This window comes from Trichosurus vulpecula, chromosome 6 (genome assembly GCF_011100635.1).
Source record: "Trichosurus vulpecula isolate mTriVul1 chromosome 6, mTriVul1.pri, whole genome shotgun sequence".
Taxonomy (NCBI): domain Eukaryota; kingdom Metazoa; phylum Chordata; class Mammalia; order Diprotodontia; family Phalangeridae; genus Trichosurus; species Trichosurus vulpecula.
Window position 1 is genome coordinate 47012411 of NC_050578.1, and position 17215 is coordinate 47029625.

Below are 17215 nucleotides of genomic sequence, written 5' to 3' on the forward strand. Positions count from 1 at the left end.
GATGAAACATCCTTCCTCCGCGTCCCCTCCCCAACAGAGAGGCCATGGACTCAATGTGTACACCAAAACAGATATTTTTGAACATGAACTTATGTTTCCAAGGACTGGGTTTTTCTTCTTTTTCAGGAAGCAAGGACAGAAGCAGAGAAAATAAATGTTTGTTGATTGAAAAAAAAATTACAGAAAAGAAAAAGAAATTATTAGTAACTACTTTAAAACAGAGAATCCATAGGGACAGGCAAAAGATCTAGGTAAGAAATGATTTTTTTTTCCAAATAGAGACCTGTGATTTCATTGATTGGGGAACTCCCAGCAACCTCTCTATAACTCATAGACTTGGAAAGTTGCCTGGGGCAACGAGGTAAAGTGATTTGTCCATGGTGACACAGATGGTACATGTCAAAGGCAAGACTTGAACGCAGAGACTGCTATTTGTCAATAAATGGATATATCATTTAGTCTTATTGAACAGCCAGACAGTAGTAAAATCCATAATCTCTGAATAAAAACAACTTTAGAAACAAGAAATAGAAAATTTGTTCCTGCAACATTAAGGGTAAATTATTGGATACTTTGAAAGATAATGTGATTTCATCGACACAACTGTTCATCAACCAAAACAGATTAGAAGCCCTTCCAAACCTTCTCATCCTCTGTGTGTGTGTGTGTGTGTGTGTGTGTCTGTGTCTGTGTCTGTGTGTGTGGGAGGGTGGGAGGGGGGGAAGGGGCCACCTACACAGGTTTAACAGAAGTAAAGTTCAGTGGTCAGCCTTGGCACATCAAAACTACCCACAGACTACGGAACCTGGGCATGCAGACTTGACCTACTCAGCTGTCATGAAACAAATGGAAAAAAAAAATAAAACACAAATTACATACCTACTGTTGTGCTAGCTAGCCACTAAAGAAAAACAAACTTTACATTATGGCTTGCCCTCATGGAGATTCCAGTCTAATATGAAAGATAGCATGGCATAGTGACTAGAAAGCTAAACTTGGGGTCAAAAACACTTTGTTGAATATCCTTTCTATTTTGTACCTAAGTAAACTTCCTTTTTATCTAATTTTGTTCTAACACCAAACCTATTTTAACAGGAAACTGATCTAAGTCAGGCTTACCCATCACACCTTTTGACCAAGAAATTCCAGTGCTTGGAGATGACTCCGAGGAGTCAATGACAAAAAGAAAAGCCCCATGAAAGCCCACCAAAATACTTAATTTTTGGTGGAAATAAAGTAGATTGGAGAATGGCTAAACAAGTTATGGCACAGGAATGTAACAGAATATTATTGTGCTATATGAAATGATGAATACAGAGAAGCATGGGAAGATCTTTATGAACTGATGCAGAGTGAAGTAAGGAGAACCAATTAGACAACAATCTTGGCTTTTGAGAATCCAAGTCAGTACATGAATCCAAGTAGGGATCAGCTTTGTGGGAACATTAAGTAGATGAAAATTAACACACAGCAAAGAATGAAGAAAACAATGCAGTTCGGCTCTTTTTCCTTTCATAATTCAAAAGCTTATCTCAAGTTAGGTTCATTGGCAACGCGTTGGATACAGACACTGACTGATGAGTCTGACACTGCATCATTGCATATATTGCTCTCCGGAACCTATGAGGAAGGGGAGAAATCTGTTATATCATAATTGCTTGAAATATTGGGTTTTTTTAAACTTCCAAATGTTTTCTGTCTCTAACATCTCCATTTGAATACCTTTAAAAATACATGAAATATAAACTCTAAAGAGTTTATATTTTTGTCTAAAGACCAAATTCAGATTATTGTCCATAAATTGGAAAAAAATTATGAAGTCATTTAGCGTTCACCCTTTATGTGGGACAAAATACATTTGTTTGCTTGAGGATGCTTTAGTCCACTATCTTCATTACTGCCTTTCAGTTGAAATATGATTCCTATCTTCTCCAGAATCAAATACAAAATCCTCTGCTTGCTATTAAAACCCCTTCAAAACCTGCCCTTCCTCCTACCTTTCCGGTCTTCTTATACCTTACTCACCAACATGCACTCTTCCATCCACTGACACTGGCCTCCCGGCTGTTTCACAAACAAGACACTTCTAGACACTTTCTAGGCTCTGGGAATTTTCTCTGGCTATCCTCTGTGCCTGGAATGCTCTCTCTCCTCAGCTCTGGAAGACTGGCTTCCTTTAAGTATGAACTAAAATCCACTTTTTACAAGAAGCCTTCCCCAACCTTTCATAATGTTAATTATTTCCTACTTATCCTGTAAACAGCTTGCTTTGGATATATGTTTGTATGTTATCACCCCTATTAGAATATAAGCTCCTTGAGGGCAAGGATTATCTTTTGCCACTTTTCGTATCCCCAGTGCTTAGCACAGTGATTGACACACAGTAAATGCTTAACAAATCTTTATTGATTGAATTTAAAGAGGAAGCTTGATGTAGTTAGTTGTTGCTGTTGAGTTGTTTAGTCACGGCCAACTCTTCATGACCTCATTTGGGGTTTTCTTGGCAAAGATACTGAAGTGGTTTGCCACTTCCCTCTCCAGCTCATTTTGCAAATGAGGAAACTGAGGCAAACAGGGTTAAGTGACTTGCCCAGAGTCCCATTGCTTATAAGTATCTGAGACCACATTTGAATTTCAATCTTCCTGACTCCAGGCCCGGCACCCTATCCACCGTGCCACCTACTTAACAGAGTAAGTAAAATTTGGAACCAAGTCCAAACTCTGACACATATTGACTGTGTGACCCTGAACAAGTCACTTCTCTACTCAGTGCCCCCAAACAACTTTATAAGACAATTAGGCAGGAAGGTGCCAATCTGCCAAATTAACAGAGGGGGTGTGGTGGAGTGATGTCAATATGAATTTAATAACCTTCTACTTCCTAGCAGAGACCCAACCTTACTGAAAATTTTAACAATGACAATTGTGATCAAACAGTCAAGCATCTATTAAATACCTACTATGTTTCAGGTACTGGAAATACAAAAATAATCAGTGAAATGATCCCTGCTGGCAAAGAATTTATATTCTAAAGGGGGAGACAAGAATACACAATTGAATATACAATCTTGAGCTTTCACATGACTATCCATCCCAGTAGAACTCCAAATAGGACACGAATTAGTGAGTGAGTGAATGCAATGATCATTCCTCCTGTTTGTAGATATTACCCTTGTTCGATCGTTAACAACAGGTGTTTCTCTCTGTATCTATTATACACACGTATACAATAAGGTTTATCTTTAGGCACATAAAAATTTAGCAAGAAGCATTGGGGTTCAAATTCTAAGTTTCAAAATCCCTTCTTCTATATTAAATCTTCTGGGTGAAGTATTTCAGTAGAATCAATTCATTCTATCTTTCTTCCTAGTTTACATAAAATGTAAATTGTGTTTGATTGAGGGATACAGGGGATGGAGAAGCAGAGGGGAATTCTCCCGGAAGAAGACACACAGAAGAGTCCTCGTTTGCCTAAAATGATGACCATCGAGTCCCAGGGCTCTTTAAATTAACATGAGACTGTTTCCCTGGGCTTAGATGAAGTCTGAGAGGCAGCATCTGACTTAGTGAATAGGATGCCGGACCTAGTCTGAATTCTGCCTCACTGCACATAGTATCATTGCAACTTTGGATAAATCCCTTAGCTCTCTCTGGGTTCCAGTGTCCTCACCTAGAAGAGGAGAAGTTTGCATCTGATGATCTCCAAGATACCTACCAACTCCAAACCTATGCCATCAACTCATACCACTGTTACCTTTTTATATCAATACAACTTTTACAGTTTCTGTTTAGAAGCACTTACTTCTTGTTGGCAGCCACATATATACAGGGATTGTAGAATGTGGAAGATTTTGCAAAGAGAGGGGCTATAATGGCCATTGCTGGAGGAATCTCCTTTGGGTCCCCAAAAGAAGCCCATAAGCACACAACCGAATAAGGGGACCAAGCAAGCAGGAACATTAAAATCATTATCACAGACATCTGGAAGACAAAACAGTTGTCAATTTAAACACTTCAATATATAAAAATTCTCTGGCTTAGTACTGGGGCAAGGCACTGTGATATAACGGTTAGAAAGCTGTCTTCAAAGCCAGGAAGACTGGAGTTCATGTCCTGCCTCTGACACTTATGGACTGTGTGACCTTAGACAAGTCACTTAACTTTTCAATACTATGAGGCAAATCTCTAGAAATACAAATTGAAGGGGAAGGAAAGAGAAGTAGCTAGGAGTTTTATATTGTGCAATTGTGTACAATTCATACACGTTTCTTCATTTTCATCTTCCTTGTGTGCCCAGGGATAGCTCCAGTATCAGGAACAAGCACAGTATGAACACACGCTAACTTAACTTTGAGAATCTTACACAAATTTAGGCAACCCTGTAACACAAGGTTTTGTTGTTGTTTAGTCATTTCAGTCGTGCCCAACTTTTGGGCATTTGGGGTTTTCTTGGCAGAGATACTGGAGCAGTTCATTTTACAGATGAGGAAATTGAGGCAAACAGGGTTAAGAGATGTGCCCAGGGTCACATAGCTAGTAAGTGAGGTCAGATTTGAAGTCAGGAAGAGTCTTTTTGACTCCAGGCCTAGCCCTCTATCCACTGTGCCACCCAGCTGCCCAGAACACAGGTTGACAGTCTTTAAAAAGTTTCTTGTCAGCATTCTGCTCCCTCCCCCTTTTTTCTGGCATGGCTGGGGACTGCTGAGCAAACGTTGGCCAGAGATGGGAATTGCCAGGGGCAAGGAGGGTGGGGCAAGCAAAGGAAGAGAGCAAAGGGAAAGGAGGTAGATACCTCATTCAAGTGACAAGGGGAGGGAACATGACAGCAGCAAACGTTTTCGAGCTTAAAAAAAAAAAGCCCTGTCTTGTGCTATAGGCTGCTGAAACTGCCCTATCACTTCCTTAGGGTAATGATCTATAACCTTTGACAACTTTCTACTTGCGAAGTTGAGGGACGAAGGTGACATAGAAGAACAGACATCAAGCTTAACTGATTGCAACATAAGAGCATGAAAGTGATAATAGACTGATTGGAATGCATTTACACAATGAGAACTGCAAGTAATTTTCTCAAAGAACTAACACCTCTTACCTTTGTTACATCTACTTGGTTTGACCAGTCTCTGTTTATGTGTTCAGGGCAGCTACTAGGAGTATATTGTTTCATCTTTTGAGAAACATTGTAATAACAGTAAAACATGACCATTAAGGGCATGATGAAATTTATAGCAATGACAGTCATTGTGTAAGAAACAAAAGATCTGAAAAATAAAGATAATTATTATACCCTAAAGAATTTTAAAACAAAAAATTAATAGCTAGAGCAAAGATTATTCTGAAGATTATTCTAATAATTCTCTTTAAAAGTTTGTCTTTTTTTAAAAGAAAATTCATCATTTTAAAGTTAATTGAGATCTGTTTCTGGTTTTCATAGTAACATTCTTTTGATGAACTCCATTCTCCCAGGAAAACGATATAGCAGGGATTACTTTAGCTTTTTCCCAGAATTCTTGTGGAAACTTTGTCTACACAACACCCAAAAGATGTTTTATTCCTAGGCACTCTCTTAAAGATTGTAAATAGTGAGTAGACACTAGGACCTTGAGAATCATTATTATGAATTCTGGGTCCCTACTTCACCCCCAATTCTCTTTTCTATTCTAGGTCCTACCTTCAAGTGCTCCTACAGTTGCTGTTCAGTTGTTTTTAAGTTGTGTCCCACTCTTCCTGACCCCATTTGGGGTTTTCTTGGCAAAGATACTCGAGTGGTTTGCCATTTCCTTCTCCAGTTTATTTTACAGATGAGGAAACTGAGGCAGACAGGATTAAGTGACTTGCCCAGGGTCTGAGTCTGGATTTGAGCTCATGAAAATAAGTCTTTTTGATTCCAAGCCCAGCGCTCTATCTACTTTACCACCTAGCTGCCCACATAGGTATATGGATAGGGAGAAAAGAAACTCCCTCTAACCAACTAAAGGAACTTCCCTGTATCTCTTGTCTTGCTCTCAAAGCCTCTCTAATCTGAAAACCTACAAAATTTCATGTCCCATTCACCCCATTCCCACCATTATAAACTCTGCCCTGTATCAATCCCTGTCTAGAAACTCTTCAAGTTCTCAAAATATCCATGAGGCTGAGAAATACTCTTTAAGCAGGAAAAAAAAAAAAAGCAATCTAAGTCAAAACACAGAGGAATGTAGAAATTCCTAAATTTGTAGCATGTGACTTTACATAGTAAAACTCTCTTACGCATCGTTCTTCCGCCAGTTTATAGTACACGTAGCACCAGTTGGATCAGGAGCGTAACCAGCCCAACCTATAATAGGCATCAAGGCCCAAAAAAAGCCATTCACCCAAGCAGTCAGAATCATTACGGTATAATTATATGGAGTCATTCTTCTTCCTATTGACCAATAAACATAATCAATGCTGACATCATTCATCAATAAATGTTTTGCATTTCCACCCAATTTTTTTTAAAGCTGGGATTGAGTTAAACTCTAATTAGTTTCAGAGGGTTTTTTGTATTTGGGAGGTTCTTTACATTTTAGCGTTTTCATTCTCTCAAACTTTAAGTATGCACACATACTTTATTATTAAAGGTATTGTATCCTCAAAGACAAGTAAACTAGTTTTGTCTGTGACTCACTGCACACCTACTTCATTATTAAAGGTATTGTGTTAGCAAAAGCAGGTAAACTAATTTAGTCTATGGCCTACTCACTGCTTGACACCTATCTTCTATCTCTGTAATACTTGCAACATTCAATTTGGCAAATGAAAGGACTCTCTACTCAAGCACTCACCCTTCCATCCCTACTCCAGTTTGGTCTGGAATTTTAGTCTGGTCTCTAGGCAATGAAGAGTTCAATTTGCTGACTGATGACCAGTTGCCCTCTTCGGGATATTACAGAGGTGTTGATTAAACTGTGTCAGTAAATGGGTGAAGAAAATTATAGAATCTCCACAATGTTGGAAATGACCAAATAGAGCTTGCCAACAGACTTCAGGAAAATGATTTAAAAAAAAAAAAAACACACCACCACCTCAGCTCCACAGCTTCCTGTGTGATTTCTGGACTTGAATTTCAGCCAAAGCAAAACTAATTTTCCAGAGAAAGATGAGCTGGAGTCCAGAACAACATAAGAATTCTTCAGCTAAAGACCATCTGACAGAAATGATCAGCCCTGACCCAAAAACTACCTTATGATACTACATGAGTAACAAATATGGTCCCAATGCCATATGGGCAGTATTCTTGTTCTTCCATATCCCTTCTTTTGTAGGACTGAGATTTTCAACACCACCTGAGCATCACGCTTTGTGATTTCACTGTGAGCCCACTGATCAGTAGGTAGAGTGATAGAAATAGACTGACAATCTTTTTCCTAGAAATACAATTAAGATTCTAAGGTTAGTTTGCTTGTTACTTTCAATATCAGAAATCTAAAGAAGAAATTACAACTTGAGACACAAAGTTTCTTGGTCATCTCTGAGAAGATGGATTATGCAGATTTTTTTTTGAAGAAAATGGGAATAAATGAATAAGTAGTTGTCCTAAATGTAAGAACAAAAGTATAGAACAAAAACATGTGCTGAACTCAGTCAACACTCATCCAAAACAAAATTCTAAAGAGACATGACATCTTAGCATGGTAAGGAGTTACAATAAGGAACAAAATTACTGATGAGTGTGGCTGTAGGTATACTTTCTGGTTAGCCAGTTACCAAGCAGTTAAAGTTGTCAGAAAGGACCAAGTTAAAGCCTGAGTTGAAGACAGAGATTTAAGACAGAAAATAGATTTTAAAGAGGTTATATGCTAGATCAGTGGTTCTCGAAGTGTGATCCAAGGACGCTTGGGAGTCATCGACATTTTTGGGGGGTTCTTTGTCTTTCTTTGTATCCTAAGCATATCATATCCCATAGTGCATAGCACAAAGAAGGCGCTTAAAAAATGCTAGTTGAATGATTCATAATAATCCTAAGACATTTTAATTTCTAATACAGTTAATATCCATAGCTGTAACCCACATAAAGAAAGCCTCTTTGGGGGAATCCTCAATATTTGAGAATGTAAAGGGGTCATAAAGGGACCAAAAAATTGAGCACCACTGTGTTAGACAATAAACCAAGAAGATCATTTGAAACTGGCCTTGAAAAAACCGGGCCCCACATAAAATTAATACTGAATGTGGCTCAGAACCATCAAAATTGTTTTGGATATGTATGCAGAGAATGGTGCAATGACTCAGCCCTCATCATTAATCTCTTTTGAAAGACCATGAAGACAGAGCTGTACCGAGGTCAGGTTGACAGATGGTCAGATACCGATCAATAGCCACAGCAGTGAGTAATCCAATACTTGCCATTCCAAAAAAGATGTTTAAACCAGCATAAATCTGAAATTAAAAATCAGACACAATTTTAATCACTCTCCCAGGAAGCAATTAAAATTTGACTGTTAGATTCAAAAAATTTTATCTATATTCAGGCATATTTTAATTTTACTAACTCTTAACCAGCAAAATAACTGAGTTTTTTTTAATTGTTTTAATAAGTTCATTTCAGGTAAGCACTGTGATGAACTCATATCTGAAGAGATTTCCTCAAGGTAATGATTATACTTTAATACATGTTATAACAGAAAGTCACTTGTTCTTTCTGTGGTTTAAAAAAAAAAAAGCTGTGGCTGTTATGCCTATTCAACTCAACCAATACATCAAAAACTCAGATTTAATTTGTTTTCTTTACATTAAGTATAACATTGACTATCTCTAATGCTTAATTCTAAACGGGGACTTTAAAAGGAAACATTTTCTATAGTAGTATGATAACTGAACTAAATTTCTTCGATACTATAATCAGTCCAGAAAACTATTTGTTTTTGAAAAAGCAACCATGAAAATTGGTTTGAAATATATGTACGACAAATGACTACAGCAATGTAAATCAAAAGAACAAAAAAACTGAATGCCATAGAATTATAATGACCGAGCTTGGACAGGGAGAAGAGTTGAAAAAAATGTATTTTTCCTCTCTCCATTGCAGAAGTGAGAAAATGTGGTAGACTCCAGCAAACTTTGTCAATGTGCTGCTTAGCTTTGTTGAACTTTATTCCTCTTCTTTGAAAAAAAAATGTATTAAAAAATGTTTTTTAAAAATAAGTTTTTATTCATTTTTTTTGTTTTTTTTTAATCATAGTTTTGCCCAGATTGTTGCTGTTATTCAGTTGTTTCAGTCATGTCCAACTCTTCGTGACCCCATTTAGGGTTTTCTTGGCAATGATTCTGGAGTGGTTTGCCATTTCCTTCTCCAGGATCTCTCCCCATCCCTTTCCCCTCCCAGAGAGCCATCCCATATAACAAATAGTATTTTTTTTTAAGACAAAAAGATCTTCCCTCTTTCTTTTTTAATCTCTGTTACAAGGGATAACTCAGTGGATAGGGGAATATAGAGGAGTACATTCAGAAATGAAACTGATATGAAACCAAAGCACATTAACAAAACAAGATTTTAAAATTTTAAAAGAAAATCCATATACAAGTTTGCATAACTCTGGTTGGCTTGGGAATGGCTACCGTTAGAGAGAGAATGACCTAATGAAGAGCACTAGAGCACTGGCTCTAATGGTCACTAGTCGTGTGACACTGAGCCAGTCACTTGATGTTGGCTGAGACTCAGTTTTCTCATCTAGAAAGAGTTGGAGCAGCTAGATGGCTAAGTGAGTAGAGCACCAGCCCTGGAGTCAGGAGGACCTGAGCTCAAATCCAGCCTCAGACACTTGACACACTTACTAGCTGTGTGACCTTGGGCAAGTCACTTAACCCCAATTGCCCTGCCTTCCCCCCTCCAAGAAAAAATAGAAAAAAGGGTTGATCATAATAATAACTCACATTTAAAGTTTGCAAAGCTTTCTGGATCTGACGAGATACATCAAATAAGATAATATATGGAGAGTAATTTGTAAATATAAGCTGTTCTTAGGATCATAGAATGGCAGAACTGGGAAAGAGATTAGAAAGAATCAGATTCCCCTCGTGGCCAGGCAGGTGTAGAACATTGAATCTCCCTCACAAAGAGAATTTTATGCAAATGGCCCTTTGAGCCAACAGCAGCATATGAAATCACCTGACTTTTAAAGCCTTCATGATATGGCCCCTTCCTACCTTTCCAATATATATACCTTTCCACTTTATACTCATGTACATACTCTTCACTCCAACGCTGGCCTCTTGGCTGTTCCTTGAATATACATTTCTCCCAATTCCAGGCATTTTCACTGTCTCCCATACCTGGAATGTCCTTCCTGCCTCTTGGCTCCCCTGTTGTGGCTATTCAGTCACATCTGACTCTCAGTGACCCCGTTTAGGGTTTTCTTACAAAGATACTAGAGTGGTTTGCCATTTCCTTCTCCAGCTCATTTTACAGATGAGGAAACTGAGGGAAATAGGGTTAAGTGACTTGCCCAGGATCACACAGCTAGTGAAGAATCCTTGGCTGGATTTGAACTCAGGTCTTTATGACTCCAGGCCTAGTAATTTATCCACTGAGCCACCTGCCTGCTCCCTTGGCTCCCCCAGTCTCCTTCAAATCTCAGCTAAAATCCTACCTTCTGCAATAGGCCTTTCCTAGTCACGCTTAGTACTAGCACCTTCTCTCAGACATTACCTCCAAATTATCCTGTGTATATAGCTTGTTGATACGTGTTTGCATGTCAGCTCCCACGTTAAAATGTGAGCTTTCTGAAAGCAAGGCCTGTCTTTTGCTTTTCTTTGCCTCTCCAGGGCTTACTTAGCACAGTACATGGCACGTTTTAGGTGCTTAATAAATGCTGGTTTTGACGTCATTTGACGTCATTATTTTTAAGCTAGTAATTGCAGCTGATATTCCACGTCCTTCATAGCTGAATTTATTCTAGATCTCTTAATAATTTTCCCTACAGTCCAAATGACTGATAATCCCTATTAAAATGTTCTTCCTCAAGCAAAATGGTGCCTTTGTTTGATGGGGCTCAGGTTCTAGATGCAACATGTCCAAGACCCAAAGATCCTAAGAATCCTTCCCCTCCCCACACCCAACAGATTTGGGTAACAGCAGGTGAAAGCAAATTCATAAATGTTTATGAGCATCTCCATATATCTACAGCTTTGGGAGCATTTCCCCCTTTCTTGACTAGGATCCATTTCTGACGCACAGCTGCCTAGTAGCTAGACCACAACTAGAACCCCATCTTCTGATTTCCACTTCAACGTTCTTTCCTCTATGTCATTTTCCTCTTTGGATTTATGGGAAAAAATGGGCCTATTTAATCCTCTGGCATCATTCTAGTCAAGAGCAAATTCCTAATCATCCAACAAGCCATTGTCATTAAAGGCACTAGGTCTAAGATCTGACAAGATTCCCACTTAAAATAATAAGTCCTCTTTAAAAAGAAAAAAAATTCTAATTACTTCTTTTTAAAAAAATGAAAATTGTTGAAATTCAGAACCTTTTTTGTGTTATGGACCCCTTTGGCAGTCTGGTGAAACCTGGCTGAATTTATTCTAGATCTCTTAATAATTTCCCCTATAGTCCATGTGACTGATAGTCACCATTAAAACTCTCTCAAGCAAAATGGTGCCTTTGTTTGATGGAGCTCAGGTTACAAGGAATATTTTTCTTTCTTGAATAATTCTTCTTGGAATAAATTTCTTAATGCATGAAATAAAATATATAGGATTACCAAGGAGATCAATTGTATTGAAATCCAGATATCAAATTTCCTTTAAGTCCACAGATCCCAGCCATGTTAAGAACCCCTGCTTGGGTTCAACAATTTCATTTTACAGTTGAGGACACTTGGCCATAGGGAAGTTTTGCTCAAGATCATCCAGTAAGTTTCAGAAGGAGAATTTGAAACTAGGTCTTCTGACTCCAGAACCAATGTTTTTGTTCCACATTATTCTCTGACAACCCAAAAGCTCTCAAATACCTGACATCCGGCATATCCAAATTTCCAACTTCCATATAGGTCTGAAGCAGCAGACATGGGATAACCAATACTGCTAACCCCTATATCAGTAACAGCCAGGTTTATGATAATTGTATTCGTTGCTGTCCGAAGTTCCTTGTATTTAACAAAGATGCCTAGGACAATGATGTTGCTGAGAATACTTATCACACCTACAAAGACACAGAAAACAAGGTGCTCAGTGTAATCTGGGTATGTCTAAAAGCAAGTTCAAAACGAACATCAAAGTAGCCAGAAATGACCGTCATAGTATGGTTTTGTCAATGTAGTGATCAGGAGGCTTCACGGATACAAACACAGTGGACTGGAGGAAGCACTAGCAAGGAGGGGTAGTATTTGTACTTAAGAAAAGTCTATGAACCCCAGAATACCTTTAACAATGATAAAGCCAATATCCAGAATCCCATTGTGACTGTCTCCTCTGGGTCTTGGCTCCTTAGCTGCTGCTGTTGAATCATTTCATCTGGGGTTTTCTTGGCAAAGATACTGGAGTGGTTTGCCATTTCCTTCTCCAGGTCATTTGACAGATGAAGAAACTAAAACAGGATTAAGTGACTTGCCCAAGGTCACACAGCTACTAAGTGTCTGGGGCTGGCTTTAAACTCAGGCCTGGCACTCTATTCACCATGCCACCTAGCTGCCCAGGTCCTTAGCTATAGTTCCTGTTTTCATTAACAAGGTCTCTCCTGTTTCAGATACTCTGACTCAATTCCCTGCTCTTCCTTCAGAAAAATCAAAAAAGGCATCTCTCACTTTGGAGAGAAGTTACCTTAGCATACTTTAGTAACCAATCCCACCAATCTGCAACCCATATAACCACTTTTCTTTAAAGATCTCGGAACACACTCAAAGTTGTCATTTAAATACAATGACTGGGTGGGGGTGGGGGTGGGAATTTAGAACTCAAAATCATATAAAAGTGAATGCTGAAAACTAAAAGTAAATAAATATGTTGAATAGAGAAAAGAATGTAAAGACTTACATGAACTGATGCAAAGTCAACTAAACAGTCAAGAAAATAAGGCATGCAATATAAATGGCAAGGGAGCATCAGACTGAGGTTCATGAAATGCCAATTTGAATAGAACTTCTAACTGGAGTGTGGCTACCAGGAATCCTCCAGGAGCTTACCCTTGTAGCAGCAATCACACTGGCACACTCAGGATGGTAAACTAGTGCAGGTTTAGATCTGCTTCACTAAGGAAAGCAACTTCAAAGGGGTCAATGATCTTTAGTTACAGAGAAAAAAATACAGAGAGAAATAAAGACCAATAGACAGGGCTCTACTGCCTGAATCAAAGCTTTACATCCACCGCTGAATCATGAGAGCCTTTACCTCTAAGCAGTCAGGGAGCTCTGAACACACGACCACTCAGTCTCGATCAGGGAATCGCATCTTTCTCATAAGCTAGCCCCCAAAGGAAAAGCTCACCTCTCAGAATATATACTCTTTCAGCTAACAGACTCAGAACCAGAAGGTATCACAACCTGACTCATCGCCTAATTAGCTTATTAATAAAAGGTGTGCAAGCCTTCCTTCAAGCAGGCAAGCTTCCCTTAATGGGAGGGAGGGAGAGAGGGAGGGAGGAAGGAAGGAAGGAAGGGAGGGAGGGAGAGAGAGAAAAGGAGGAAGGAGAGAAAAGAAGGAACAGAGGAGTGAGAGAGAAAGGAAGAGAAAGGGAAAGGAGGGAAGGTTTATTAAGCACCTAAGTACCTGTGCCAGGTACTGTGTTAAGCACTGTACAAATATTATTTCATTTGATTCTTACAAACCACCCTGGGAGATAGCAGCTATTATTATCCCCCTTTTACAGGTAACTGAAGTAAACAGAGGCAGAGTAACTAGCTAGGATCACACAGACAGTAAATGTAGGAAACTGGATTTGAACTCTGGTCTTCCTGACTCCTATGTCCAGTGCTTTGTACACTGGCACCATCTAGTGATCTAGCCAGAGAAACTATTGCAGACAGGGTAGATTTGGTGACAAAAATATTTCTATATAACAAAAAAAAATATTTAAAACAATTAACTAACATTTGTTCTACAAATATAAAAAATTAACATTCAACATTTATATGGCAGTTGATATTTAAAGGCAGCTGGTGGCACAGTGGGCACCAGGCCTGGTGTCAGAAAGACCTGAGTTCAAATCCAGCCTCAGACAATTACTAGCTGCATGACTGTAGGCAAATCATTTCACTTCAGTTTTCCCATCTGTAAAATTGGGGTAATAACAGCACCTACTTTCCAGGGTTGTCGTAAAGACCAAATAAGATAATAAATTGTAAGGCCCTTAGCATAGTGCTTAGCACATAGTAAGCACTATGTAAATGTTAGCGATCATTACTATTATTATTATTAAAAAGCACATAGCACAATGCCATGCATCTAACAGATACTATATAAATGCTTATTCTTTCCCTCCCTCTCTTTCCTCCATGCTCGTTCCCTCCCTCCCTTATAAGGAACTAATAATATTATTTAAGGCTATATCACTCAGTGTCCAATGAATCCAGCCAAAGGATATGGCCAACCAAAAAATAAAAGCAGAGGCACAAATTGTAAATCACTTAAAAACTGTTCAGATTCAAGAACAAAAGTTATATATCCTAACAACTTTGAGGTACACAAACCTAACCCCCACAAACTGGCAAAGATAATTAAAAGTAACAAAATTCAGTGTTGTACAGTTATGGACAACGAGCACATTGCTGGTGGAATTTTAAACTGGTAGATCTTTTTCTAAAAATATTTGGCAGTGCATTAATAGAATTACAAAAATAATCACAGTCTGACCCGACAAGCCTCTAAGTTAGTATCATTTCCTAAATGCATTGCCAAAAAGCCAGGGGGCGGGGGGGGGCGGGTTAGGGTTGAGAAGTTACGTTCAAAAATATTTGTGGCATTATTTGCAATTATGAGGAATTATTAACTTAAGTTGTTGATACTTGAAGATTATCTAAATAAATTGTATAGCAACATAATGGAATGATAATGAAATTAAGATTTATCTATATGAAGATCACTATTCTTGTAACCAGAAGCATCACTTTTATGGCCCATTCACCAGGACATAACAATTTATTTAGAAGATACACTTCCCAGTATTAATAAGACTTTACCTACATATTATTTTAAGAGTATGAGGTTTCAAAAATGTCAACAAAAATCATTTCAAAGAAAAGAAACTAACACTTCTCTGCTTATTCTCCTCGCCCCAACAAATTGTGTAAAGCAACATTGAGGCTTGAAATCCAATGAGTTCAGCTTAACTAAATACTCAGTCTTATACGAGACTAACAAATCCAAAAGGCTTTTTTCAGAAATTTGATATTGCAGCACAAAGCTGCAAATGTACAAATATGAATTATGACTACCACAACTGTTCCATAAAAAAGACTGCTTTAATACCTCTGCTGTCTTTATAGCTGCATTTTAGCATAAAAATCTTTTCATTTGATAAAAAAGCATTTCTGGGGTTAAAGAAATATGAATGATTCTGGGAAAAGTGCTTTTAAGTAGGACCTAGATTTTCTGAATGCATCATCAATGCTAAGAATGTTTTATTTTCATGGATTTGCCACCAGGAGATCCAAAGCACTTTCTTCTTTTTAAGACAGTGTATTTCAACTTCCTATCACCATAAGGTGCAGAGAAGGTGCCAAACTTAATTGGTAGAGGAAGTTTCTTACCAGGAGTTCCCCATATCTGTTTAAAAAAAAAAAAAAAAAGAAAAGAAAAATCTCTGAAAACCAACCCAAGCCCAACCACCACATATAAGGTTGTGAAAGTTGTCAAGAGAAAATGGCAGATGGCCAAAAAGACCCAGCAAAAAACGCTGCAGTACAGCATCTTTTTATTTCTAATAATAAAATTTGTTACACTCCATTTCATTTGTAGTGGCCAAACAGAGGAGATATTCCCAACTTTTGATTTAAAATCACTAAGGACTTTTGCCCATTTCTCTACTATTTCACACTGTGATCAAACCCCAAGTATATTTGGGATGTGTTGACTTGAGGAAACTGAAACCCCCCTCATCTTTCTTTTCTTTCCTGTTTTAAAACATAATTGTTCAAATGGTAAAAATAAGTACCTGCTGTGATCAAATAAGCTGCCACAATATTGTGCTCTGCTGGAGAAAAGACTGAGTGACCTTCCTTTTCAGGTTCCAAGGAATCATTCTGAAACATTTTGTAGAGTGCTAGGAAACAACTTCCCAGACAAGTCTTCGGAAGCTATGGAATGTTTTCGGGGAAAGATTTTCAGGACAAATCAGTTCCACTGTGAGACCTCAAAGAGAAGCCCTTTCACTGGAGGACATCCCCCACTGGATTTAATTGGGCTCAACAGCAAATGGGTTAAGTTCCCAGAACAAGAGATAAGCTTGTTAACAGAACAAAGAGCAACCAATACTAAGAATTTTGACCAAGATGCTTGGGCTTCAACCCTGTCTAAAAAGATTATTAGGAATTGGGGCCAGGCCCTACCCCAATGGGCTTAGACAAGATTTTTCTAGATCTTGTGAATGTGTTCCCAGTTGAGAATGTTCTCTAATTGTACTGAACCTAGAGGTTAAAATAAAACATTTCTGTGACCTGTGTGTGTTTGTGTTTCTAACTCTTAAGACTGCACCAAGAAAACAGTTCTGTCACCAGATACATGTGGGAGTGAGGGACAGGTAGGTGGAATGCATGTGTAGCCAGGGAGAAGTCAGGGTCTGAAAGCAGGGAAATGGAGAAAGAATAAAGGATTGTGTCCCTTCCATAGGGTTAAGCTTAGCTACGTGGAATGAAATTCAGGTGACAGTGGGTGACCGGCCAAGAATAATAATGAGATACCAAGCAAGTCACATTCTAAGAGCTGGCAGATGCTAGAAGAGGGGTCTGTTGAGGGACAAGTCATCTGTCCAATAACTTGGTAGGGCCCCTTGGGCTGCTTAGACTTGCTAGGATAGATCTTGGGGTAACCCCAAATTCCAAATTAAATCACCTAAAAAGATACATCAATCTTCCAACCTCAAACATCTTGGTGACAATAGCCAACAGACTGAAACAGAAACACTGGGAGCCCAGAGCCCACAGCCAGGACTTGCACTGGAACCACAAATAGCAAATGAATACAGGCTGCTACAAACATAAGAGGAAAGGTTCTAGTGGACCACAAGTCTGAGCCTCAGTGACCTTGGAACCAAGACTTATCA

At 38.6% G+C, this 17215-nt stretch overlaps 1 protein-coding gene across 1 annotated transcript; it reads right to left on the reverse strand.

Moving 5' to 3' along the window:
* Positions 1 to 1497: 1497 nt before the first annotated feature.
* On the reverse strand, positions 1498 to 16205 carry RRH (retinal pigment epithelium-derived rhodopsin homolog). The gene is made up of 7 exons (XM_036762309.1): positions 16109 to 16205; positions 11973 to 12163; positions 8301 to 8400; positions 6250 to 6403; positions 5093 to 5261; positions 3803 to 3981; positions 1498 to 1620 (listed from the first exon to the last, which is right to left on the reverse strand). Exons 1-7 carry the CDS (start codon positions 16203 to 16205, stop codon positions 1533 to 1535), a joined length of 978 nt encoding a protein of 325 aa, XP_036618204.1. The 3' UTR covers positions 1498 to 1532.
* Positions 16206 to 17215: the final 1010 nt, after the last annotated feature.